Source organism: Lycium barbarum, chromosome 4 (assembly GCF_019175385.1).
Source record: "Lycium barbarum isolate Lr01 chromosome 4, ASM1917538v2, whole genome shotgun sequence".
In the NCBI taxonomy this organism is placed as follows: Eukaryota; Viridiplantae; Streptophyta; class Magnoliopsida; order Solanales; family Solanaceae; genus Lycium; species Lycium barbarum.
In genome coordinates, this window is record NC_083340.1 from 148,547,058 (window position 1) to 148,574,966 (window position 27,909).

Sequence of the window (27,909 nt, forward strand, 5' to 3'; positions counted from 1 at the left end):
TTATACAATTATCTGCGTATGCTCACTCTCTTCTGTCAGTAAATCTCGCTCACTGCTGCCCTTGTTATTTTGATATATATATATATATATATATGAACCCCAAAGCCTTTACTTATAGTCTGCAAAACCCTTTTATAGAAAATAAAATTAGTAGAGAAAACCCCATGGACACTGAATTCAGATCTATCTCTCTCAAAGAGAAAAGGTAAAGAAATCCTTTTTGACTTCCCTTTCTATCTAGTACCAGTACTAGTATTTTTTTATATATTATTATTATTATTATTATTATTTTGCTGAATACTCTCTCTATCTGAAATTATTTGTCCTTTTTTTTTTTTTCGTTTTACCCAGTCGAAACATTAATTAGAAGGGAATTTGACTAATTCTATTCTTAATTATGTCTAAATTACAATTTCTTTTCATTTAATGTTTACTCTATTTATATGTTATTGAGATAAAATTCTACGTACTAAGAGTAAAATAAGGGAAAAAGTAATTAATTGTGCGTTACAACTTCTAAATTTACAAATAATTTATGGCAACTACTTTTAATAACGACGACAAATAATTTGATACGGAAGGAGTATATCAATAGCCCCTAAATTTGTAAGTAAATTTTATTTTATACTCCCTCCGGATCAAAAAGAGTGCACACTTAGTCATTTGCACATCCTTAAGAAAATACTAACTCTTAGAAAAAAAAATTAAACTTGACTAAACTGCCCCTAATTAAATAAGCATTGAATCTGATCACATAACGCTTAATAGAGGCAAATCTAGAAAGAAAAAAAAAGATTAATTTTTTTTTATTTGATAAGTGGACACTATTTTTGACTTATGAAAAAATGTCTAAGTGGACACTCTTTTTTATCCGGAGGGAGTATTTGAACGCTCTAATTGAGTACCTGAACAAAAAAAATAGTGTGTTCTGAACTTCACAGTGTGTGTTACTCAAACCGAGGGTCTCTCTATCTTTACGAAGTAAAAGTAAGGTATGCATACACTCCACTCTCCGCAAACTCTCCATATGAAATTACACTAAGTATGTTATTGTTAAGTATTACTCCCTCCGTTCATTTTTATTTATCCATTATGGATTTTGCACTCATTAAGAAAATAATAAATAAAGTGCATAATTTACCATGATACCCATATTAATTGATACTTATTTTTAATGCATTTGAAAAATAATTTGAAATGAGTAATTAATATTATAGGTAAAATAGGAAAAAGAAATTATTTTCTCTTGATATGCTAAAAGTGATAAATAAAAATGAAAAAGTATTTTTAGAATAATGAATAAGTAAAAGTGAACCGGTGGAGTATAATTTGATTATATAAATGTTCTTGTACAAACTCAAGCGTCAAATATTTTAAAAAGAATACGATATGCACGTTTAACCTAAACATGTCCAAATCGTTGTTAATGGTGGTTATTAATATGTCACGTGGCCAATAGGCCCAGTACAAATGCATCTTTTCACCACGTTGTTTTATTTGGTACAACAAATTTGATTGACAACAGTACGAAACAAGTTCATTTAGCTGAAAGAAACAAAACGAATTTAGTAAGTGGGGCCCTGTTGTGGTCATTTTGAGAAATATGATTGGTTATTTAAAATTTTGGGGTTTACGTGGCGCATGGTGAAGGGGTTGTTCGGGTGATGTACTACAGATAGATGTAAATACTTGTCGGCCGGGTGTACAAAGTAAATCGATAAATCGCACTAAATCGATAATCTGAATCAAATCGAGAAAAAATTCGATTAGTGATTTGATCTTGGGAAAAAAATCGATCATAACTAAAAAAGTCAAACAAAATCAAATCAACTTGACATTATATGTATATAAATTTTTAAAACATTTTATACATAAAGATTTACTTATAATGTAATTTATTAATATTTCTTAAGTTTTTTCACAATTTTTATCTTTTAACATATTATTTCAAGTTTGGACTTAAAATTTTAAATGTTCCAATAAGATTTATAGCTCATAGATGTTAGTAACCCAAACAAAATCAAAACCAAATCAATATTAATGCCAACGAAAGTAATTCAAGCCTACCACTCGCAATGATAATAATGTTAGATAGCTATTATTTAGTTTTACATTGCTAATTCAAACAATGAAAATACATAACTTAATAATATTTCTTTTTATCTTGTAATTAATATTTATTTTAGCATAATTTAGTATTTATAGGCGATGATCATTTTCATTATGCCTTGATTAGCTAAATTTATTTTATGCTATTTCATTAACTTTTTTGTTGAATATTTTATTACAATATCATCAATCATTTCATATTTTTGTTCTTTTCTTAAAAAATACCTTAATTATATAGTTGTATCTTACTGGGACTAGAGAAATATTTGAAGTAAAAGTTATATTTAGTATGAAATTTTTTTGGAAAAAAAAACCCCGAGAAAACCTAAAACCCGAAAAAAATGAGGTTGAAAAACCTGACTTTTATTGGTTTGGTTTGATTTGATTTATCGATTTAAAAACCTGACACAATTGATTTGGTTTGGTATTTGAAAAATATGAACCAACCCGATCCATGTACACCCCTACTTGTCCGTATGGGGTATGTAAGAGATCTAGAAAAAACACATCTGAAAAGATCATTTCTTCTATTATAATTTATAAAAAGACAAGAAATTTCATTTTCTCGTATTATAAGGATTAAAATTGACTTTTTTCGAATTGAGAAATCAAAAGTCTTATTAACCCTTAATAATTTATGTATACAAACTCATAATTACTTATTATTGTATATCATTATTAATCTCAATGCACTATTAATCGCAGTATAAACGATTCTGGTGTTATAAAATTTCATATATCTTTATAAATCAAATTACTCCTAAGTTTGTAATTTTACTTGATATTTAATGGTCGGTTGATTGTTGGTTAGAATTATGCATGTATTAATAATGCAAGTTTGGTTATTTTTGTATTATTAATTTATGTGTCAGTTATTCCATCTTTTATTCCGAATAAAATAAGAAATATATCGACTCATAACTTATAAAATTTTTTTCTTGGATTGTAAAATAATAATAGTAATAATAACAAATCATACTTGAAGTGTTGAATTTTATACAAAGCAACTTAGACACTACTCCCTCCGTCCTATATTAGTTTTTCACAACTATTAATATCCGTCCCAAAATACTTATCTACTTACAATATCAAGATAGAATAAATTAATTTTTTCTTACTTTGCCTTTAACATTAATTGTTTTTTAAAGTAATCAATATTGATTAGAGTACAATTAATTGTAGAGAGATAAGAGTAATGTAGTAAAAATTTACTTTTATTTATGAGCTCTTAAAAAGCGTATAAAGGAGAAAATGGACAAGTAGTATAATGGGAAGAGAATATCAAATAAGTATTACTATATTAACTATGCTTATTTTATTACATAAATAACTTTCTTTCTGGTTCCTTATAATGTAATTAACTAACTTTTATGTTCCCATGATGAAAGGATGTCTTCAGAAATTGGAAGCCCTATGGAGCTGCATCATTTGATGGAGACAGGATTAATTGCAGTAATTTTTTTAAAGGGACAACTGAGCATGCGTTAACTTTTCAAAAATATTGTTAATTACTATAAAGATTAGGTTAATCACTTTAACCAATGAGCGGGGTTAAATCTTAAGTTAATCAATCTATCCAGAACAGTGATTGGATAAGCTAAAGTTAATCACTCTATCCAAAACAGTGATTGAACATGCTTAAAAAGTTAATCACGTTACTCAAATTAGCAGTGATTGGGCAGACTCCTTGAAAACCAGTTTAGAAAGCATCAATCAGGAGATAAGTTATTTTAGTGTATGTGAACATTTTTCTCATCTGCTCCATAAGTTTTGTTTTTCTGGTTTAAATTTTGTGTTCAGTTAAATTTCACAGCTTATGTGCGAATTATGTATATATTAACTTTTGTCCCCGTGATTTCTTTTTCTCTCACTTCTCTTTTGTCCTTCATGAATGCAAAATGTCCCTCATAAGAGATGAAAAGTTTTTTTTTTTTCTACTTTATAATGAGAAGTCCTTTATTGGGTTGGTAAATGGGCTAGAACAAAATAGTGGTCTCGCCCACATGAGAATTGGGCTTCTTTGGCCTCGCCCACATCAGAATTGGGCTTCTTAGGCAAAAGTGCAGAATTCCACGCCCCCCCCCCCCCCGCCCTGCGCGCGAGGTATACGTGAGGCTTAATTCAAAACTAGTATTTATTCAGAATTAATTGGCTAATATTATTTCCTTAGTCAATTCAATTGAGCGTGTAGCCGTTCTAATCCCACAAAATACTCTCTACTTCTCCGAATAGTTTTTGGCAATATTTTTGTGCAATCTTCTCCAAACTTTCAACCATGAGTGCACATGTTTCAAACTGACCGAAGAACCTTGGGAAGCGACCGGCTACTATGATTTGCATTCATATCGGGCCGAAATCACTTTCAAGGAATTGACTTGCCACGATATCGTTTTGTGATAACTCGTTTACTGTTAGCTTTCTGATTTGAATCAATATTGCCCAACAATTAAGATATCGTATTGGCCCAATCTCTCTAAGTCACTTAAAGGTTTTTGAGATTCATAGCTTTGTTCTTTGGGGTTTTAATCAAACAGTCAGCATCAAGAATTATATTATGAATCTCCACTTACGATCTGGTATTTCTCTTTGTCATTGTGATATGAGGTTTGTCTAACGAATCATGAAAAAAATATTCACACCTTCAAATAAAATGCAACAAGAACTTAGTAATTAATATCTCTTCTTAGGTTAATTAGTAATTGAGCGTATACATATTTTGTCAATAATGTTTGTGCAAAAGGTTTTTCAAATTTAAGTCCAGTCTAAATACTTTGATAGCAAACAAAATTTTAAATTAACAATGTAACTAAGTTGTTATAACATATTATACATCTTATTTTTCAAGTTAGCTAGCTTGCCTATTATGAGCTGTTACTGATAATTACATTTTCAATTGACTTGATCATAGTATAAATTAAAAGAAAATATAGGATCAGTATATATAGAAGGTACAATTTGATCGTTTACTGAGGTGCTCCCCGCCGGTTGTTGGAATGACATGAGTCGGGCACGGTCTCAATTCAAAAAGATGAAGGGCCCAAAAGTCTAAATGGGGTGGGGGTATAAATTTCCACTCACTGGAGGCCAAAAAACAATTTGACATCTCAATGTGATACAACCCTTTCGATTGTAGTTGGGAAGAACGCTGAAGTCATCCAAACCGTCTAATGAAGATAAGATCGAGAGCAAAACGCCAATGGCGCGCGGAATGCATGCGGAACTCTTTTTGTGATAATATCAAGTGTCAGCAAGTAAAATAATATGTGTAGTTCATGTTAGAAGGCAATGAAATGCATCAAGAATAGTACAATGCAGACAAGTTGTTTGCCTCTTTTCCATTCGTAGCAATACATTGTGCATGAATGAAAGATATATTTGTTTTGTTTGGTTTTTCCAGACAAAAGTGACAGTGAATGGTTCAAAATAATTTTCCCAAAAAGGGGAAAATATAACCTAAATTTATTGCACATGCCTAATTCCTCTACCAACCCCTTGGACCTAGAGGGGGGGAGGGTGAGAACCAGCTACACCGTGGTTCGTCTAAAAGAGTTGCAGAGCTATATATAAGTAGCTAGAAAATTTTGGGAAATAAGAAGTAGTGGAGATAAGGCAAACCGGCTAAAGAAATTACCCCATCCGTCTCAATTTACGTGGCACCTTTTCGAATTTCGAGATATAAATAAGTCATTTTTATAATATTATTTTTCTATATTTTTTAAATACTTAGAATTGTTAATTATTGTGTTTTATAGTACTAGATATTTACATAGTTTTCAAATATGTAATAAAAAACTTAAAGATTCTATACCTGAACTCACGATTAAAATTAAACTGTTTGACTCTCGAAATTAGACTTGTGTCACAAAATTAAGATTTCATTTGCACTTTTTTCCCTATTTTATGCTGGTCTTTAATTTTTTTCCCTAATAAAAAATAATTTTTCCGTAGACATAAGTTTATATTTTCACTTCATAATATCTCATAAGTTATGTTTCGCACCCTTAAAAAACTTATGCCGCACTAATAAGTTCGATTGTGAAGGACAAAGACCAGCGCATTGAAGGACTGGGTATCTCTGGCCCATGTTATTTGGGCCACTAAAAACATATCATCCGAGACAAACAAAACTGGCCCAATAAATAAACTCAAACTGATCCAAATATAGCTTTCTTTCACTTCTTTCACTATATTTTTGCTTCTCTCCTTAGCTCCCTTTTTGGCGTCAATGGCGTTGGAAGCTTACGCATCACAAAATACTAATAAAATACATACAGATGTTCTCTCACAAACTCGTATATATCGACAAAAAAAAATGGAGAAAATTTCATAAATAGCTATTATAACTTAGAGCGTAATTACAAAACATAGCTACAATTTGCATATTTGCGAAACGTAGCTACAATTGTTGTATATTAGATGGTTATCAACTACACTAGCAAAAGAGCTCTATTTAGGCAACGGGTATCAACATATACTGTATCAGCTAACAACGGGCGAAAGAACTCTATTAATGCATATTGTGTCAGCGCGTGTGTGTATTGCGTATTTGCTACGAAATTCAAACTGTATACATTTCACAATTGTTTGAAACCATAGCTATGTATCGTAAATATAGTCTGAATGTTTGCCATGTCGCATAATGTTTCCAAAAATGAAATAACCCAAGGTTGTCGGTATCTTCAGCCCATCTTATTTGAGCTTAGTAAAGACCCAAACTAAATTGGCCCAATACATATCCAAAACTCAAACTGGTCCAAATATAGCTCTCTTTCATTTCTTTAACTGTATTTGCTTCTTCCCTTAGCTCCCTTTTTGTTGTAAATGGCGTTGGAAGCTTACACATCACAAAATACTGATAAAATCCATTCAGATGTTCTCTCATAAACTCGTATATCTTGACAAAAAAAAATTGAGAAAAAATCATAAATAACTATTATAAACTTAGAGCGTAGTTACGAAATATAGCTAAAATTTGCATTTTTATGAAACGTAGCTATAATTGTTGTATTAGACGGGTAAAAATTGTATAAGCGATAACGGGTATCAGCAGTATCAGCGCATATTGTATCTGCAGAAAACACGTGAAAGAACTCAGTCAATACACATATGCATTGTGTACTTGCTACAAAACACAAAAATGTAGGTATGTTTCGTAATTTTTTGAAATTATATCTATGTATCGTAAAATGCAGTCTAAATGTTTGTAATTTTTCCAAAAATGAAAATAACCCAAGGTTGTCAGTATCTTTGGCCCATTTTATTTGGGCTTCTAAACATAATACAGGCCCAACTAAATTGGCCCAATACATAACTGATCCAAGTATAGCTGTTTTTCATTTCTCTCACTGTGTTTTGCTTCTTTCCCTTAGCTGCCCTTTTGGTTTCAATGGCGTTGGAAGCTTACACATCACAAAATACTGATAATAAAATCCATACAGATGTTCTTTCACAAGCTCGCATATCTTGTTACAAGGTACAATTTTTTCTCCATTTTTTATTCCTTAAGGTACAAAAATGAACATTTTTATCAATCTTGATTAGAGGTGGAGCTAGTCCTGGGTGGTGGGGGTGGGTAGTGGGGGTTGGTTGTGGGGTTGGTTGTAGAGCGTTGGGGTGGGGGTTGCGTGGGTGTGGGGTGGGTGCTGGTTGTGGGGGTGGGTATCTTGATTAGAGGCTTAGCTATGCCTGGGTGGTACGTGTGGGTAGTGGGGGGTGGGTGTGGGGAGGTGGGAGGTAGGGGGTTGGTGGTAGTGGTGGGATGGGCAGTGGCGCACGCAGGATTTTTCATAAATGGTGTCGACATTTAAAGTGGAAAACAAATGAATAAACTCAAGGGAATAATGTGTAATTTTTCAATGTTAAGGTTTTAAGTTTAGTTGTGGGACTACACTATGTATGTTGTTGTTATATATATATATATATAAATATTAATTAAAATTTTCGACGAAGCGGTGTCGGATGACACCCACCCCTAGCCATAAGGTGTGTCCGCCCCTGGGGATGGGTGTGGTGGTTGTGGGGGTGGGTGGTGGGGTGGTGATGTTTTGAGTTTATATGTTCTAGATTCTTGAAAATGTAGCTTATTGGGTTATTAATGTTTTTATATATATTAAGTGGATTTTTAAACACTAATACAGAGTTTGAGGCAAAGCTATTGATCTTGATAGAGCTAATTGAAGTGATTTAATTGTTATTTGAAAGGAAACTGTTGTCTAACTTGCTGCAAGGTTTAATTTTTTCTCCATTTTTAGTACAATTTTTATTCCTTAAGATCCAAAATATGTACATTTTGATCAATCTTGGCTAGACACGGAGCTAAGCTTTTGAGTTTATGGGTTTAAATTCTAGAAAATATAGCTTATTTGGTTATTAATAATATTTTTATTCATATTTTTAGATTTTTATTTTAAAAAATATAGATTTTCCCCCAAAAAATGTACATTTTGATCAATCTTGATCAGAAGCGGAGTTATGATTTTGAGTTTATGGGTTTTAAGTTATTGAAATGTGCTTACTAGGTTATTGTTAATATTTTAATACATATTGAGTGGATATTTAAACACAAATATAGAGTTTGAGCCAAAGCTATTGATCTTGATAAAGCTAATTGAAGTTATTGAATTGATATTTTAAAGGAAGTTGCTGTATATCTTGTTACAAGGTACAATTTGTTATCCATTTTTTCGTACAATTTTTATTCCTTAAGGTCCAAAAAATGTACGTTTAAATCAATCTTGATCTAAGGCGGAACTAGGATTTTGAGTTTATGGTTCTAGATTCTAGAAAATTTAGCTTATTGGGTTATTGATTAGACTCCCTTCGTACCAGAATAAGTATCGGTTTAGCTCATTTCACGCCCATTAAGAAAAATAATAGATACAAGGTGTTAGATGTTTCTTGAGAATTGAGCACTATTTAGAAAAAGTAGTTCTTTAATATAAGGATATAGTTGAAAACAATTACTACTTTTTTTTTTGTCTTGAATCCTAAAGTGATACTTACTTTGGGACAAGTTTCATTTGCTAAAGCGACACTTATTTTGGGACGGAGGGAGTAATTTTCATACATATTAAGTGGATTTTTAAACACAAACACAGAGTTTGAGCCAAAGTTATGATCTTGATAAAGCTAACTGAGGCTATTGAATTATATTTAAAGGCAAGAGATGCATTTTATTCATGCCTGGCGAAAGAATCGAGTAAGAAGCTTACAGAAATCGCGACAGTTGGGCTTTTATACCCTGTTGAATGCAAGAAATCCAGAGAGGAATATGTGAAGCAATGTCGACCCACTTGGGTAAGGTCACTAAAGTTTTAAACTTTACAAAAACGGGTTCTTTTTCTATCTTTTTTCCCTATGGATTCTGGGATTTTAGTTTTTTATTTTTTTATTTTTTTTTATTGGTGTTTATTTTTTGTTTTTGGTATGTATAGGTTAAGCATTTTGATAGGCAGTACTCTGCTAAGAAGAGGGTTCAGAGACTTTTGGATTAGTCAAGGACAGGTATGCTTGTTACTTCCTTAACTTTATACTTTCATACCCTTTTGTTCATGTTGGTAGGTGCATATGCCTATTGCTATGTTCGATATACGCTGTCCAATTTTCTAGATACCGAGTTCAAATTGGTAAAGTTTGCATTTTTATATTGTATGGGCAACTCCCACTTCACTTTTAACATTTGCTGAAGTTAGTATAAATGAGCTCAAGGGAGGCATGGCCTGATGCAAGGTCCTCCACCTCCAACAATGAGGTTTGAGGTCCGAGTTACGTAGGGAGAAAAGTAACTGTTAGACTCCTGCGAATGTGTTGGATTTTGGGGCTGGGGGGTTGGCGGTGTGGGGTTCATATCAAAAAAGAAAAATAGTACGTACAAGTGTTAGTAGTCCCTCATCGGTGGTGATGGGTTTATTTGTTCTCCTTATATGGTCTTGAGCAATCCTCACCACATGAGCTAGCTTTTGGGTTGAATTAGGCTTAATGTCCATTTTCTTATCATGGTATCATATTGGCCCACTCAATTGTAATTTCACCTGATGGGCCCCCATATTATCTTGTCCACGCTCCGGTTGCCGGGAGGGAGGGGAAGGGGGAGGGGGTGGGGGTGTTAGTAGCTTCTGGGGGTTGAGTAAGCCCAAGGTCCATTTCTTATCAACAAGCAACAAGTAAATTGTGTATTTGTAGTACCGGGGTTGAGTTAGGCCAAGGTTCATTTCTTATCAACAAGCAGCAAATAAATTGTGTACTTGTAGTTCTAGGGTTGAGTTAGGCCAAGATTCATTTCTTATCAACAAGCAACAAATAAATTGTGTATTTGTAGTTCTGAAATCTAGTTACTTTTGCATGGTTACTATCCTTATTGTGTTTCTAGTGTACCTGTTAAATTTTCGTATTGAATGATTGATTGCAAATCTTGATTAGTGTGAGTTAGTTGCTTACTTGTCTCTCCTTTTCTCATTTCTTTTGAGGAGGGTGTAAAGAATGTCTTAAAGTTGTTTGGATCAATTTGGCTTTATTGGTGTGGGTTGAACTATTCTTGCAGGGGTTTAAAGCTTGGCCTTTAAGGAAGAGGCTAGTGCATAACTACTCATTCTCGTGGTAAACTTGTTGGCTGATTCTTGCTTTGAATGTTCAGAACTTCCATATATAAGAACAGGAGTTACTAAACATGCTGAATTACTTGGGATCATCCATTTGAGTGGCCTTCTTCTTTTCATATTAATGGCTTGTCCAACTCGAGTTTAGAAGATCCCGAGACTGTATTTTACTTGCAGAGTGAAAATAAATGTAATGTGGAGTCTCTGTCTTGCCTTCAGAACAGGAGTTTAACTTTGATAACTATACGGTTTCTTGAGATGAAGTATTTTCTGCTTCTCTTTTCAGCTTAGTATACAGAATGGCGTATATTTTGATTAGGACTTTTGTTCTTTTGTTTATGTTCTTATATCGTCAAATTGTGGGACATTTAATACAACCAGTATCGCAGATCAAAGTTGAACATGTTTACATGCTGTCAAAATGCCACTATGATGGTAATTGAGTGATTTATAACAAGTGAAACCATTTCGCTGTTGTGTGATTGAATGAGAACCTAAAAGGGAGCAAATGCTGTACCAGTAGATATTGTTAAATAGATTGCATAGGTAGTGATATAAATTAAATTCGTGCTCCACGAGACTTGTAAATAAGGTATCTCTTACTATTAATTCTGTTGCTCTATTTCGAGCATTAGTTTACCTAAGTCTTGATAATTTCATAGTTGAATCCAATTCTGAACTTGTGGACTATCTTTGAGACTAGTTTATATTTATATTGCCTGACGTGGTGAGGACTCGAGAAGGCTTTGAAAATGGTATATGTGGCTATGTAGAAAAATACCTCAGGTTAGTGTTGATGTAGTGAAGAATGGCAAAAAATTTATCCTTAATGAAGCACTTGAATGGTGGATATGTATTTTAAAAGTGTTACTTGACTGTTATTTTGTTCGACTGAAACAAAAGAATAGGAACTTCAATGGCTACTAAGAGGTAGATTAACACCAGAAACTAATGAAAATGATTTGGTAGACCTGGATAGTCATAGGGCTATTTTTAGGCTATGATGCTTGGATCCTTGAAAAGTTAATTTATTTTTTGAAGATCCGATACATGTGCAGCAACATCAGTATTTTCGGGATATGAGTAACATAGCTTTTAGGTACTCGTGCGTAAAGTATAGAAGCAATTGAGCCAAGAGTTACTAAATTGCTTTGTTTTGGATTACTTAGTTTCTATCTTTGCAGTGTGTTTTGCAGTCGCATATCACTGCGAACCATATTTTTCTATCAACACAGGAATGATCAAGAGTTTTCTCAAATTACTGTTTTCCTGTTGTTGTATTTAGGAAAATCTAGTTTAAATCCCCCAATAAATAGCTTTCTACAGTTTATATTTGTTTACTAATATGAGCACTCTTTGGTTCTTATGAATGGCCTCTTTATAGTGTACTTAGAACATATATTAAGAAGTAACCATTGGCAGCAAGCTAACTTTAGCTTTCTCCTGCATTGTTGGGGATTTTGTATTTATCGATGTTGCTCAAATCCTCCATAAATGCCGCCACACTTGTGTCGGATCCTCCAAAAATGAATAACTTTTGGAGGATTCGAAGCACACATGGCGGGATCTTTTTAAGGATCCGAGTAACATAGGTTCTGATGATGAAACTAGTTGTTCTAACAAGGCATCTGAAGATGAAGATTTTTGCTCGGAGATGTCTTCTTTCTCTATGTGCTTCTGCTGATATCAACACCCACTATTTGTCAGTGTTACTAGCATTTTTGCTCCACAGTAGTTTTAACTTCTGTTTCATGTTGTCCTGTGACATTATATAAATATGTCAATCTTCTTGACAATTGGGAAGCTACTTCTGCTGAAAATGTTGGGTAATATCATGTGCAATTGTTTTTCTTAGCTCTTAGCTAACTTTGGTGCAGTTGTTGGTGTCTTGGTGAATAGCATTGTGTCATGTCTCAACACCAGTTTGTTTCATTCAATGGTTTGCAGATAGGTGGCCAACTTCTAGTTACTTTGTGTTTTCCGAATATGGAGGGAATCACATCATTATATTAGTTTTTCTTTCAATATGTTTAATGCAAACAGCCGAATATACTAGTAGGAAATGTAATAGGTATAGGTCTAAATAGAGCGATATGGTTTAGTGAGGATTCATACAACCAATATTACTGGGTTAAGATTGAGGCATAGTAGTTGATGTTGCATGTTTATTATATTGTAATAGAAGGCTAAGATCAGCTAAGAATTCACTAATCCATACAATGTAAAAGGATGGACAAAACTCTTGATTGGGGAAAGACAACGTAACCAATCATATCTTTGTCTCCATTTAATTTCTGTAGAATCTGCGGGTCTGATACTTTTGTACGCACAAGTAATACTGTAAATATGAAGGTATAGCCTAACGATTAATGAAGTGAGTGAAAAATCATGAGTAAGATATTAACCAACGTTCAAGTTCAATAGAGACGAAAAGACGCTAACTGATTTCTTTCTGATGTCGCACGTGGCTAGAGTTATTAGGTACGTGTGCTAGTAGGAGGAGGTATATGTAATTGCTTGAATAATAGAGGTGCATGCAAGTTGGTTCGGCCATTACAGTTATTTGAAAGGAACTACATGAATAGAGTTACTAAAGTTTACATGTGTTGGTGGGAAGGTAATAGTACTGGTCGAATAGTCGTGGTGTGCAAGCTAGCCTGATTATCACCAAGTTACATGTGTTGGTGGGGAGATAATAGGTACTGATTGAATAATAGAGATGCATGCAAGTTGGTCTGGAAACTATTGTTATTTAAAAAGTTTTGAGTAGAGTTACTCGATACATGTGTTGGTGGGAAGGTAATTGTATCAGCCGAATAATCGCGGTGTGCAAGCTATCCCGTACATGTATTAGTAAGAGATAGTAGATGCCAACAAATAATTGAGCTACACAAAAGCTAATCAATTAAGGCTAACGGTCAACACGTTTTTTCTTTTTCTAAGTACTTGTCCTAAATGCATCACTGAGTCGTGGATAAGGACATTTGGTTTTTCACTTTTAGAACTCTAGTCCCATTTGCCCATTTGGACAATTTGATAATCTTCTTTTGCTTTCGTTGAATTTGTGTTCATAATGCTTCCAAATAGGATTTAAAAAAAAAATTGTAAGACACTAATCAATGCCTACATGATAGTAATGGTCCAAATGAGTCATCTTTTAATCCTATTATATTAGGATTTTAGTTATATACACGGATTATGTAATACGAAGATTATTTATACTATCTTGTGATAACATGCTAGGAATCAAATTTTATCTCGTTACAGATCAATTTTATAGTAGAAATTTACCGTGAGTCCGGAGCCTAAAGGACATTAAAATGCACAAAATAAACTAAAAGGGATGCTCCATTTCACAATATACCAAAAGGGGTATAACGTGGAGGGCCAATGTTATACCCCCAAAAAAATTTCAGCCTGTCAGACCAAAAAAAAATAATAATAATTAATTTAAAAGTATAACGTGGACTGATCCGCGTTATACAAAATTTATAATTTTGTATTATACAATCTTATTCATCTTCCCATTTCATTCTACACGACAAACATCATTCTAATAGAAGTCGTATATATTGTATAACGTGGAATGATCCACGTTATACAAAATTTATTTTACACCCACGCGCTCAACGTTTTACAAAAATAGTTTGTAAGACGTTGGCCAGACTTAAATCATATCCGGCTTTTTTTTTAATAAAAAAAAATTCAGTGATTTTTAATTTTTAACTCAAACATACATCAGAAGTCATATAATAATCAACTCAAACAAATATTTTAACTCATACAATAATTAAATATGTATTATATATGCGAACATAAAAAAAAAATACTAAAATATAAGTTAAATAAACGTCACACATTAACTGAGTAGTAAATGTTAAATTACATACGTTATTAAATGGCACAAGACATATTATATATTCTTGAAAGATTACATAAGGAAACAACGATCGTACAACTTAGGAAAAAACATAAGAACCAACAAGCAATAACAACTACTGATTTCTGTCGGGGCAGCGATTCTTGTTATGACCTGTTTTCTTACACGTACTACACTTCCTAGCCATGCGAGCAGGAGCTATATCCATTTCATTCCTCCTTCTAGTTGTACTCCACGCTCCTGAAGTTCACTCGTGACCCAACGGTGAAAAATTTTCACTGTACGTTTGCTTGTAATACCTGCAACTGTAGTACTTGCTAACATAGGTCTTTGGTTGAATTCTGCGGATATCACAAAATTTAATGGCATGTGGACATGGCATATGGTAGTTTCTCCACTTACCACACGAACACTTTTTCCCTTCGGCAGAGACTTTATGGATATTTCCGCCTTTACCTTCGTGTGCAAATATCAGAATCTCAAAGACCCCTTCAGCTGTATTGTATTGCTTCATGTCAGTGTTCTTTAGGGACCTCTCCTAGTATTCATCAAACTTCTTTTCAACAGCGAGTGACCAAAACTTTTTATCCGCAATCAACAAATTAGCAAGGGTGCTTCTCTCAACAAACCGATCAACAAGATTTTTAAACGTATAACGGACCATGGCAGTAACGGGCAATCCACGAGCTTTCTTCAATAAAACTTTGTAAGACTCAGAGACATTCGTTGTCATAGCCCCCACCTATGATCGTTATCCTTATTCAATGTCCATTTTTCCTTCATAAGAGCTTTTAACCACAAATGCGCTGGAGGTGACAATCTTTTGATTTGTTCCATCCTCATTTTATACTTCTTCTTCTGATGCTCTGTAGCCACCAACCACATTAGCTTCTCAAGGTCACTGTTAAGGAACTTTTTATTAAAATTGCTTTTCAAATGCCGAACAAAAAACCTATGGTATGTGGATGGTGGTTGTAACCAATCATGTGTTTGGACACATTGCAAGATGCCCTGATGACGGTTAGAAATAAGTCCAATTCCTTATCTCCCACAAACAATATGTCTCCACAACAACACAAGGAACCACGTCCAAGACTCAAAGCTCTCGCGTGCAACAATAGCATATGCAAGTGGAAAAATGTTATTGTTCGCATCAATTCCAACAGCAATTAATAGTTTCATCTCATACTTACCGTACAGATGAGTGTCGTCTATTGAGATGACCGGCCTGCAATTTTTGAATCCATCGATGCTTGGTTTATAAGCCCAGAAAAGAAACTTGAAGATGTGTTCGCTTTGCATTGTAGTTGACTGGTACTCCCACTCAACAACGATCCCCAGATTGAAATATTTTAAGGCAACCATGTATCGGGGCAATGTCTTGAAAGATGTTTCAAAATCTCCAAATACCATTTCAAAAGCTTTCTTACGTCCCTTTTGTGCTTTTCTATAACTAGGAGTAAACGTATGCAATCCTTTTATTTTTTCCTGAACTGACTTAATACTGATGTATGGATCGACCATAATATATGGTATCAACGTAGTAGCAATTAGGTGACTATTCAAATTGGGATGATCCTTCCTGTAATCATCCGTGAGACAACTGTATTGGAGAACCGTTTTGCCTGCCTTCCACATACCACTTGAAATTTCTCTAAAACGAATCATCCACTCACATCCCAACATATGACGCTTGGAAATAACCCCCCAAGATTTAAATCTGGCCAACGTCTTACAAACTATTTTGTAAAACGTTGGGGGGGGGGGTGGTGGTGGTAAAATATATATATTGTATAACATGGACCGATCCACGTTATACAATATATATGACTCCTATTAGAATGATGTTTGTCGTGTAGAATGAAATGGGAAGATGAATAATTTTTTTTAAATTAATTTTTAATGTAGAATGATGTTTAGAATGGTTAAATTAATTAATTAATTTGTTTGGTCTGACGGGTGAAAATTGTTTTGGGGGTTTAATGTTGGCCCCTCCACGTTTTACCCCTTTTGGTATATTGTGGAATGGAGCACCCCTTTTGGTTTATTTTGTGTATTTTAGTGCCCTTTAGGCTCCGGACTCGGGCTAATCATATAAGTGATCGGACTGTGTAATTCTTTTCCAGCAGTGTACAGATTTTAAACGCATTACATAAGGACAAAATTTCAAGGTTCATCGAACCATCTAGAAATAAATTTGAAAGAGAACTTTATATTAGAAAAATCTACATGTTTGGTATAGCTTCTAGAAATAATAAACAGATGTTCTTTTATTATTTTCTTTGCTTTATACTATAGCCTATGCCAAAATGACGTGCTATCCTCACCTATTTGACCTAAGAAAACACAAGATAAAACTACTATAAAATAAAACTTTTTAGTTGTTGACAAAGTTCAACGAGTTCTACTCTTTCACCAAAATATATTTTCTTAATTTGAGGAAAATATATAAATACAAATGTTACATACTTTTAGTAGGAAGAGAGGGATATGTTTACGAAGGAGAATGACAAATTTTCTTATTTACTTTACGTCGGTAAGTTGTGGTATCTTGTAGATCTTCATTACCAACTTCTTAAGATAAAAAAAAACAAAGAATTCAATCGTGTCAAAGATAATTCTAATTATCAGATATCGAAAACGAAAATTTGAGTTAATAGGTCAAGGCCAGAAGTCTAATTTGACAATATCACTTGGACCATCTCTCAATTTTTTTTTCTTGCCTACTATATCGAATTCATGTCGCATAAGACCCATAAAGGAAACAAAGTTTTCTACCCGAATTTGTTTCATACCTAAAGCTCGAGTCGTACCTTTAATTAAGGAGAGGGGTATCACTCAAAAATGCTTTTACCCTATCTTGCTTTTTTACTCTTTTTTTGTTTTATAATTATGGTGTCCGGACAAGCTTGTGCGGATTTCGACTAAATTCACGAGATACTGTCAATTCCTACCAGCAATATGTACGAGGTAACTCTATCCACTAAGTTTAGAACAGATAAAAATAAATCATTTAGTGATTTTATCTATATTAAAATTTAAATCTGAAATCTCATGGTCCTCGACCGAGGAAAAAAACAAAAAGCAAAAGTCCTTGGCTTCATTTTCTCCCAAAATGAAAATGTCAACAAGATAAAATTAAGATCCATCATTTTCACTGGCTATGACACGATCTGTTTTCTAGCCGTCTCTTCAAAAGCTAAAGGACACCTCTTTCTTTAGATCTAGTCGTACTTTTTCAAAGGACCACCTAAAAGCTAGTATTATTTTGTTAACCAAATTATCAGGCTTTTAATCATTAAACAAGATATCATAAAGCATATGAATAGAATCTCCAAAAGTACTAAAGACAAACTAATTACACATTAAATAATTACTCCCTCCCTTCTCCAGATCCTGGATTTCTGCAGATTTGTTTATAATAATACTATCCTTTTAATCATTCTTATTTAATCAATTCATCATCATTTCCCCTCATAATAACATCATTTACAACCTATTTTATTAGTAGGCTTCCAAAAAAACAAATGACAAAATAGCTTGGGACCCTGAATTTATCGATTTTTATTTGATATATATTTAAATTATGCGTTGGTTTAATTACCTTTCTGAACTTGGTAATATAATAGTCTCGACCCCCTAGACGCTGATAACCCCTTGACGTGTGACACACGCGCTGCCACATGGATTCTTTTGTCCATGTGGCATTTTTTAAGGATAAAATATATATTTTTTACCTTTTTAAATTCACCAATTATTTAGATCATCTTTTTCGGGCCAAATCTGTAAAAAAAGAACTTGAAACAACAATATTTTGACCATACTTTTTTTTTATTTGGCTAAAGATAATGATATTCTAATCAAGTTATTTTTATATATTTGGCCAGGAAAAGAAGAAATACATAGTTAAAGCAAATAATCATTGTATCTCAAAAGAAATAAATAAAATATCAACCAAATATTTTGAGAATTTGACCCCAAAAAAATAACGCAGAGTTGAAATAAATAGTAATTGCATGAAAAGAAAAATACACAATGTTTTTTTGTAGAAAATGCACCGTCTAAACTTCATTACTTTTGCTAAACCTTCTTTTTATTTGGCTAAAATAAATAGAGTTTCAATTAAGTTATTTAGATTTGGATCCAAAAAAAAGAAAAAAATACATAGTTGAAATAAATAATCATTATATCTAAAAATAAAAAAATGCAATTGGGATAAAATATGTAATGAATATTAAGAAAAACAAAAAAGAAACACAATTGGAAAAAATAAATCATTATATTGATTATATGGCGATTAATAGTTGAAAAATACTCCACTTGGAAGCTAATTTTTCGATTTTTGACCCATCCACGGGCCTAAAAGAAAGTGTGTTCACGCTATTTGCCACATCAGCGTCTAGGGGGTCGAGACTATCATATTACCAAGTTCAGGGGGTTAATTAAGCCAACATATAGTTTAGATGTACACCGAATAAAAATTGATAAATTCAGGAGGATCCCAAGCTACTCTTCCAAAAAAATATCATAAAAATAAGTGAGACAAAAAGAAGATCGTAATTAAGAAGCCATATAATATGAAAGGAGACAGTGAGTCCGTAGTTTCTAGTGCAATTTCTGTTTTTAGCCTTAGTGTACTCAGGCCAAACTTTTTTTAATAGTGGTAATATATAATTAAGAATATTTAACTTTTAATAAATTAAAATATTTACTTTTAATTTACTGGTGAATCTGTACAAATGATGAATTATTGTGCATGTGTATATGTTATTCAGAATTAAATAAACTTTAAAAAATCATAAAACTAAAATCAAAAGTAATAATTAAGAATCAGAAAAACAATTACTTTTCTGTTTTTTTCCTTCTTCTTTTCATGTGATAAAGCCCTTATTTTAGAGGCCGTTGACAATTGGATTTTCCTTCTATTTCACTTTACATAATGCGCTCTAACAGAATACTAAATTTAAGAAAGAAATATTTTCATAATTTATATTCTAAACTATGAGCTGATTGCCCGTTAGGGATGATTTATAGATCATTAAATTTTCACAAATGAAATGACCCAACATCGTACGCAAAAAGAGATTGAGATGACGAAGTAAATGACACTTGATTCATGCACCTCCTTACTTAATATCGTAATGAAGTCCTCATCCCCGTCTTTAGAAGAAAAAGCTTTCATGCTATTTTCGACTTGCATTTGTTAAGCATATAACATTTTATCAGTCGATTTGCAATTTCATCTCTGACGAAAAGTTGTCATAGATATGGTAGATAATTTCATTAAGAATAAAATAAAAATTCAAAATTATAAATTGCTTCTGAATAAAAAAAAAATTGGATAGACTAAAAATAGCACGTCATATAAATTGAAAGAAAAGGAACACAAACTCAAACCCTTCCATTACTCATCGTGGTTGACTGGACGGTGGAAGCTGACAAGCTAGGAGAAGACGGTCCACCGTCGATCTCACCACCACCGTTGGCTGCGAGGCCTCCACCACCGAGTAGTAGTAGACTATTGGGTTTCATGGAGTGACACGTGGCGGTGGAAATAGCTGTGGCTAAAGAAATTGGCATTAGGCGCAAGTCTTTTCCCTTAAAGATACTGCATGGCTGATCCCATATCTTCTCCATTTCATCTTACGTGATGCTTTTTAACTAAATTATTTAGAAATTTAAGAAAAGAAATACTTTTGAAACTTATATTCTAAATAAAGCATCAATATTGTATAATGATAAATCATTTCAAGAAAATAAAATAAAATTTTTAACATCAAATTGCTTTTAAATAGAAGAAGAATTTATCATTTTTTCAGACAGACTAAAAAGACGAGTAACATTGGGATAGCCCCACCACCCATTGCGACTGACTGGATGGTGGAAGCCAGCAAGCTAGGACAAATAGGCCCACCGCCAGTCTCACCACCACCGTCGATGGCGGCGGGGCCTCCGCCGAGTAGTAGTGGGTTGTTGGGTTTCATTGAGTGACACGTGGCGGTGGAAATAGTAGTGGCTAAGGAGATTGGCATAAGCCACAAGCATGGCTGATGAACCCAAATCTTCTTCGTTTCATCTTACATGATGCTTTTTAACTAAACACGAAATTCAAGAAAAGAAATACTTTTGAAACGTATACTCTAAAATAAATCATCAATATTTGTATGATTATAAATCGTGTCATAAGAAAATAAAACCAAAAATTTAACATCAAAATGCTTTTAAATAAAAGAAGAATTTATCATTTTTTTTTCCAGACAGGTCACATTGGGATAGAAGGACTAACAAGCCCCACCACCCATCGTGGCCGATTGGACAGTGGAAGCCGACAAGCTAGGAGAAGACGGCCCACCGCCAGTCTCACCACCACCATTGGTGGCGGGCCCTCCGCCACCGAGTAGTAGTGGGTTGTTGGGTTTCATGGAGTGACACGTGGCGGTGGAAATAGCTGTGGCTAAGGAAATTGGCATAAGGCACAAGCCTTTTCCTTGAAGATATTGCATGGCTGATCCCATATCTTCTTCCATCAGCTTTGCAACCTGGTGCTCCGTCATTGTCATGGTGGTGTCATTGTTTGACAACGATGTCGTTCCGTTACTCCCCCGACCTCCATTTCCTTGTACACAATCACCTCCTCCCTGCAAAATCAAATTAATTAGTACTATTTCCTTAAACAAGTAATTTCACTATTTCATTACTTATATATTGTTCCATTCGTCTCAATTTAAGTGTCTTACCATTCGTCTCAATTTAAGTGTTTTACTTTCTTTTTTGGTCTGTATAAAAAAGTGTCATTTTTTATATTTAGTAGGTTGACAATTCATATATCCTACCTGACAAGTTTATAAATACAAGATTTAAATGATATTTTAGTACATTATACACTTTTTTAGTTTAGGACCACAAGATTCAAAAATATCCCTTAATTTCTTAAAACTCTTTGCCTAGTCAAACTAAGACACTTAAATTGGGACGGCGGAGGGAGTATTGTGACTGTTTACAACTTAAGGAAAAGTAGGCATATATTTTTTTAGAATTTTGCAGTCTTAAACATGTCAAGATATTTTTAAGGTAATAAATAAGAACATGCATGTTGTTAAGAGCCTGTTTGGATGGGCTTAAAAAAAGCAGCTTATAAGCTGAAAACAACTTATAAGCTGCTTTAGATAAGCTAAGCCAAACATGTCTAATTATTTTTTTGAGCTTATTTTTAAGCACAAAATGTCTTTAAACTGGCCAGCCAAACACTCAAAAAAGTTGAAAACAACTTATAAGTAAGCCAAACATGTCCAATTATTTTTTTGAGCTTATTTTTAAGAACAAAATGTCTTTAAACTGGCCAGCTAAACACTCAAAAAAGCTGAAAACAGCTTATAAGTTACTTATAAGCCAATCCAAACGGACTCTAAGATTACTCCTAAAGAACGTGGTGAGATGATTGGAGGCGGATTCATTAGTGCAATTCTTACTATGTATATAAGATTTGAACAAAAATTGTTAAATTCATGTGAACATATAACTATTACTACTATAGATCCGTGCTGAATAGATAACCCACCCTTAATCAAAGATTTCGAGTTTGAGCTGTGCAAATAGAAAACTTTCTAATAGGAAGCTACTTCCCCATTTGAGGGATTCTACGTAACGCAATTTTGAATTAATCGAATTGGTAAGTAAGAATACCGGGTGATTATATCAAAAAATTGTTATTGCTTTCTAAATTAAAAGTTTAAGAATAATAATTCGAAAGCTTTTAGCCTGGAGGTGAAAAATGGAGTGGGAAGAGGAAAAAAAGCTGAGCACGCGTGGTGCTTTTTGTGAATGTCACATTCTGCTGACAAAGAACTTGAGAGGGACAGATTAGAGGTATTTTGTCTGTTCAAGAATTATTCCCGTGCTTTCTCTACAGATCAAAGTACTATGCTATTTTCATCTCCTGTTGAGTTTTCTTTATATGGAAAGCCTAAATAGGTATATTCCTCTTAGCATAGGCACTGGGCATTAATTCTATTTCCTACTTTTCACTTTATTGTTCTCCTTGTGAGTGAGTGTTTAATCAAGTACATTAAAAGAATAACCATTTAAAAGTACAGCAAGTGATTACTAATTTAATAGGGAGTCAGTTATCTGCACAATTTGCCGAGCTAGATTTGGCATCACCTCGCATTCGGTTAGGCATTAGGATCGTAACTATTTCAAATTTGTGTCGTGTAAGATCCATTTAAAGATAAATATTTTTTATGACGGTTTTCATATTTAATGCTCGAATTTGAGGCTTCTAGACTTTGATTAAGGTGGAGGAATTTTATGAATTTCACTTCAATTCTTTGTGGTGGCATAATTGTCATAATCAGCTTATGATATAATATTGCGTAGACATATTAATGACTGTAATTTCAACTAAGGTAGGATGTGGTACCTCAGAGGACCTATCAGCAACTAGGGGAGCAACAGCTGCAGCACCTCCCAATCTGCTCATACTCAGAACCTAATTAACACATAGAAGAAGAATAAATGAAGAAAAGCACAAACACCATCAAGTTATAGTCTTATAGAAATGGCCAAGAAGCAATCTATTAATCCCTTTGTCTCAATTTATGTGTCTTACTTTGACTGGACATAGAGTATAAGCAAGTAACATTCTTTTTACAAAATAATAATGGTGTGTTTGGTATTGAGGGTTTCATTTTTTTCATATCTGATTGGTCAAAATCAAGAAATGACTTTCTTAGTGAAAGTTGGAAAACAAAGTTTCATAAATGTCATACCAAGCTCTTTATCCTCCTCACCACCAATGCACCCAACCCCCAACTCTTGACCAACCCACCCTTCGATCTTCCACTTCATAATATTTTCTTAGATTACATATAAATGTTTTTGAGGTAATATTCTTTTTGTTTACTTACCAAATAATAAAAAATAAATAAGAACACCATTTATTTTTCAGAGAAATATGTTTTAGGATAATATATTTCCTTCAAACCAAATACACCCTAAAATAAAAGTAATATGTACAATAAAAATTGAAACATAAGAAGTATTTCCCCCGTCCCATATTATTTGTTCATTTTTTCTTTTACACGCCCCTTAATAAATCATAAATGAAAGGTGGATTTTTATTACCTTTTCTCTATCCCTCTCTAATAAATTGCACTCTAATCATTATTGATTATTTTCAAGAACAGTTAATGCTAACGGGTTGCCCTTCCCCGGATCCCGCACATAGCGGGAGCTTAGTGCATCGAGCTGTCCATTTTTTTTAAAGTTAATACTAACGGTAAGATGGAAAGGATGTAATTAATTCTACCTTGATGTTGTAAATTGACAACTAATTTGAGACAAATATCTTTAATAGTATGGACAAATAATATGAAACGGAGGGAGTACTATACTAGAAACACATATTCACACACCAAGTTGGAAACAATTATTACTACTACTACATTTTCCATCCCAATTTTGTCATCTGGGAATCATCTATTTCCAATTTTTAAGTCCAAGAACAATAAATGTGGAAACAGAAGAAAGAGAAAGAGAGTGTACTTTGACTTGGAGCTGGAGGAACCTGACATAGTCGATGATTTCATCTAACATTGATGCCTTGTCTGTCTGTCATTCCATAACACACCATCACGTTAGTTCCCCATTTATCTCGCTCATTTTGCAATAATACAATAATTTACATAATAAATTGATTGTGGCAATGTCATAAAGGCAGAATAATTAGAGTGTAGTATTTAAAATTCATAATCTAGAATTTACTCTGGCAGAATACAATTTGCTATCACATGCTGAGCTGACTTAGACAAACAGGAGACACACACACACTTTGAGTTCGAATAAAATTTACTCACATATATATAGTTTAACAACAATTTCCAAATTTATACTACTAAGTTTACACAAATCTTCACTAAAGAATCGAAGAAAAAGTAATAATGTCTTGACTTAAAATTATGAATAAATCTTGATTTGGCTTGTAACATCAACATTTTAGTTTTCACTTACAACAAACTAGTATTATTCACGTAAAAAACGTTAGTGAAATATAATCTACAAACACTAAAACATGAAAGAAAGATAAAGTACTTATAAAAACTAATTGGTCCTTTCGTAACATGCATACATTAAATAAATGTTGAATTATGCCTAAATGAATGAGTAATAGCGGATTATGATCCCATCAAGTAGTACTTGTTTTTTATCAGGACACGTGTCTCCATCTGATCTCCATTTGGCACGTGGGACGATACTAACTCACTTATATCGAGCAAAAGTAATACTTCTTCCGTCTCAATTTATGTGAATTTGTTTGACTGAAGATGAAATTTAAGACAAAAGGGATAATTCTTTAAATTTGTGATCTAAAATAAGTCAAAAGAATTTATGCGACTATAAGTCAACTAACTAAGAGTAAAAATGAGAAGTAAATTAAAATGTTACTACTAAATATAAAAGGATGTCATTCTTTTTTAGATCGACTAAAAAGAAAAGAGTATCACGTACATTGGGATGACAAAAACCGTATTTATACGATTTTTAAAACGTACTCCAAATATTTTATCTAAAAAAATCTTAAAGGAATCGAGATGAAATATTAAAAATGAAGAGAATAATTTTAATTTATGTTATTAGGAGTGAGAAATTACCTTATTGGCATTGGGTACCAACTCCTGCAACGACTTCATTCTCTCTGCAATTCTCTCTCTCCGCAACTGCTCACATCCAATTTCGGAACACAACAAAACAAATCAGAAAAAACCACAAAACTCGGCATCAAATTCTAACTAACTCATCACAACAAAACAAAAATCAAAACAACAAATATCCCATAAAAATAAAATATTAAAAAAATAAAAAATAAAAAATAACTGCAACAACCGCAGAAGAATTGAAATTAGCTATGAATTTTGTTATTAATCTGTCACTAAATAACTCGCCTAATATAATTTTCTGATAGTTTGTCGCTATTCCAATGCTAAATAGGATTAATACATATTTTTCAGTTTAGCTACTCCCTATGTCACAATTTATGTGACATTTTTCGCTTCCTGGGATTCAAACTCATACTCACGAGCCTTTGAACAATTTTTACGATGCATTTTTTTACCATATTGATATGAGAAAAGTTGCACCTTATAGAACTTTTCATGTAGCTTTCAAATATATAAATGTTAATCTTAAAATATTGAGTTAATCTAATTCAATTTTAGCCTCAAAATTTAATCAAATTAACTCTCGAAAAGCGAAAAGTGTCACATAGATTGAGACGAAGGGAATATAAATTTTATCATTAATCTGCCACTAAATAACTATCAGCTAATATGAGTCATTGATAATTGGTCGCTACTACATAGCTAAATAGGATTAACAAACAATTTTTTCAGTTTAGCTATAAAATTTGTCAGTCGCTAAGTACGTACTCTTTCAGCAATGCTGTGAGGATCAGTTGCTTGTCCTCTTCGAGCCCTAACTTTTTGTTGCTTTGGCCCAGCTGAACCACTCGCCGCCGGCGTTTGATTCATCGTTGAAGACGCTGGAGCTCCAAAACTCTGCGCCAAATTTTTAAAAACTACATAATAAGTATTATAAATCACAATAATTAACGTCTTAAAATATATTCAAAAGACATATGAAGAAATTCTGGTTAAAGGAAAACTTGATTATAAGTCAACGTTGACTCTCAAAATTCCAACTATGCAACATAAATTGCGACCGAGGAGTATGAATTAGTGCTTGTACTCTTTTTTTTTTTTTTGGTCATAGTTAGTGCCTGTAACTAAATGTATATATATGAGGAGAGTTGATTTCGATAAATTAGCGAAAAGAATTAGTATACAATAGTTGATCTATGTAATTGATTGAAATATAGAGACCTGAGAATGGTGAAACTGCTGAGATTGATTAGAGGTTTGACCAAGAGATCCAGCGAATCCATTAAAAAGAGCTTGAACTGAAATGTCATTTCCCTGTAATTAATTAATTCGTCAGTAATCTACTAATTATAATTATAAACATGATTAAACTGTCACTCTATTGAATTTTTGGTACTACATGAAACTCACCGGATATGCCTATAATAAATTCGTCATTAATCTACTATGATTCAGAAAATTAAGCAATTAAATCACTCTGCTGAACTGATTTTTTTTAGTACTAAATGAAACTCACCAGATTTGCCTGTAATTTACTCATCATTAATCTACTACTCCATCTATCCTAATTTATGTGGCGCTTTTCGCTAATCGAAAGTCAAGTTAACTAAACTTTGAAATTAAATTAAATTAGATCAACTTAATATTTTAAAACTAAAATTTAGATATTCAAAAACTATAGGATTAGTACCATAATTTGCAACATTTTTCATGTCAATAGAATGAAAAAAATAGTTGGTCAAAATTTACACAGATTGAAAAAACGAAAAAAAGTGTCACATAAATTAAGACACAGTGCTTATAACTCAGGCAATTAAGCAATTAAATCACTCTACTGACCAGATTTTCCTGTAATGAATTCATCATTAATCTAAAAATTTAGATATTCAAAAACTATAAGATTAGTACCATAATTTGCAACATTTTTCATGTCAATAGAATGAAAAAAAATAGTTGGTCAAAAATTACACAAATTGAAAAAACGAAAAAAGTGTCACATAAATTAGGACACAGTGCGTATAACTCAGGCAATTAAGCAATTAAATCACTCTACTGACCAGATTTGCCTGTAATGAATTCATCATTAATCTACTAATAACTCATAATATTAAACAATTAAATCGCTCTGCTGAACTGAATTTATATATGAAACTGACCGGATTTAAAGCATCATCGTTTTGGTCACCATTAGCAGCAAGTCCTCTAGACATGAAAAGCTGTTGTTGAAGCATTAATGCTTTAGCAGCAGCAGTACCATTACCAGTGATCTGATGTTGTCTGAGTTTTGAAGCTAAGAGAGTTGACTGTTGTTCCTCGAAATTATACGGTGTTTGACCATCACCTGAGGAGATCATATCAGGCCATGGAGAAGAAGAATTAGTAGGAACAGAACTGAGAATTTGTTGAAGAAAATCATCAGTTTCTCCACTGTTTTGAAATGAGTTCATTGCTTCTTGCATTTTTTGTGAACAACCTGTTAAGGGTTTGGTGGTGGAATGTTGTTTATATAGGTTGTTTTATATGTATCTCCTTGCTGGCCTAACCACCTCAACCCCTTGGTAAAATTTATGAGTCATTGTTTGAATTAATAATTGAAAAATAGTTATATTAACTTACTTATATAAGGTTATAATTTATATCAAACGAATTCAATATATCATTATTAAGTGAA

At 33.0% G+C, this 27,909-nt stretch overlaps 2 protein-coding genes across 2 annotated transcripts; one reads left to right on the forward strand and one right to left on the reverse strand.

Annotated features, from left to right (window-relative positions):
• The first annotated feature begins 7,425 nt into the window (after positions 1–7,425).
• On the forward strand, positions 7,426–11,021 carry LOC132637015 (uncharacterized). The gene is made up of 4 exons (XM_060354150.1): positions 7,426–7,582; positions 9,268–9,405; positions 9,543–9,612; positions 10,649–11,021. Exons 1-3 carry the CDS (start codon positions 7,496–7,498, stop codon positions 9,600–9,602), a joined length of 285 nt encoding a protein of 94 aa, XP_060210133.1. The 5' UTR covers positions 7,426–7,495; the 3' UTR covers positions 9,603–9,612; positions 10,649–11,021.
• A 9,698-nt stretch (positions 11,022–20,719) lies between these two features.
• On the reverse strand, positions 20,720–27,773 carry LOC132637016 (bHLH transcription factor RHL1-like). The gene is made up of 7 exons (XM_060354151.1): positions 27,395–27,773; positions 26,460–26,552; positions 26,007–26,135; positions 25,233–25,298; positions 24,127–24,192; positions 23,003–23,071; positions 20,720–21,221 (listed from the first exon to the last, which is right to left on the reverse strand). Exons 1-7 carry the CDS (start codon positions 27,695–27,697, stop codon positions 20,865–20,867), a joined length of 1,083 nt encoding a protein of 360 aa, XP_060210134.1. The 5' UTR covers positions 27,698–27,773; the 3' UTR covers positions 20,720–20,864.
• Positions 27,774–27,909: the final 136 nt, after the last annotated feature.

Excerpts from the sequence above, each read along its gene's own strand:
- LOC132637015 (XM_060354150.1), top strand. The coding sequence starts at position 7,496 with ATGGCGTTGGAAGCTTACACATCACAAAATACTGATAATAAAATCCAT. Across the intron at positions 7,583-9,267 it reads CTCGCATATCTTGTTACAAG|GCAAGAGATGCATTTTATTC; the intron begins GTACAATTTTTT and ends TTATATTTAAAG. Across the intron at positions 9,406-9,542 it reads AGCAATGTCGACCCACTTGG|GTTAAGCATTTTGATAGGCA; the intron begins GTAAGGTCACTA and ends TGGTATGTATAG.
- LOC132637016 (XM_060354151.1), bottom strand. The coding sequence starts at position 27,697 with ATGCAAGAAGCAATGAACTCATTTCAAAACAGTGGAGAAACTGATGAT. Across the intron at positions 26,136-26,459 it reads AGCAGTTTCACCATTCTCAG|AGTTTTGGAGCTCCAGCGTC; the intron begins GTCTCTATATTT and ends AATTTGGCGCAG. Across the intron at positions 24,193-25,232 it reads TGGTACCCAATGCCAATAAG|ACAGACAAGGCATCAATGTT; the intron begins GTAATTTCTCAC and ends ATGGAATGACAG.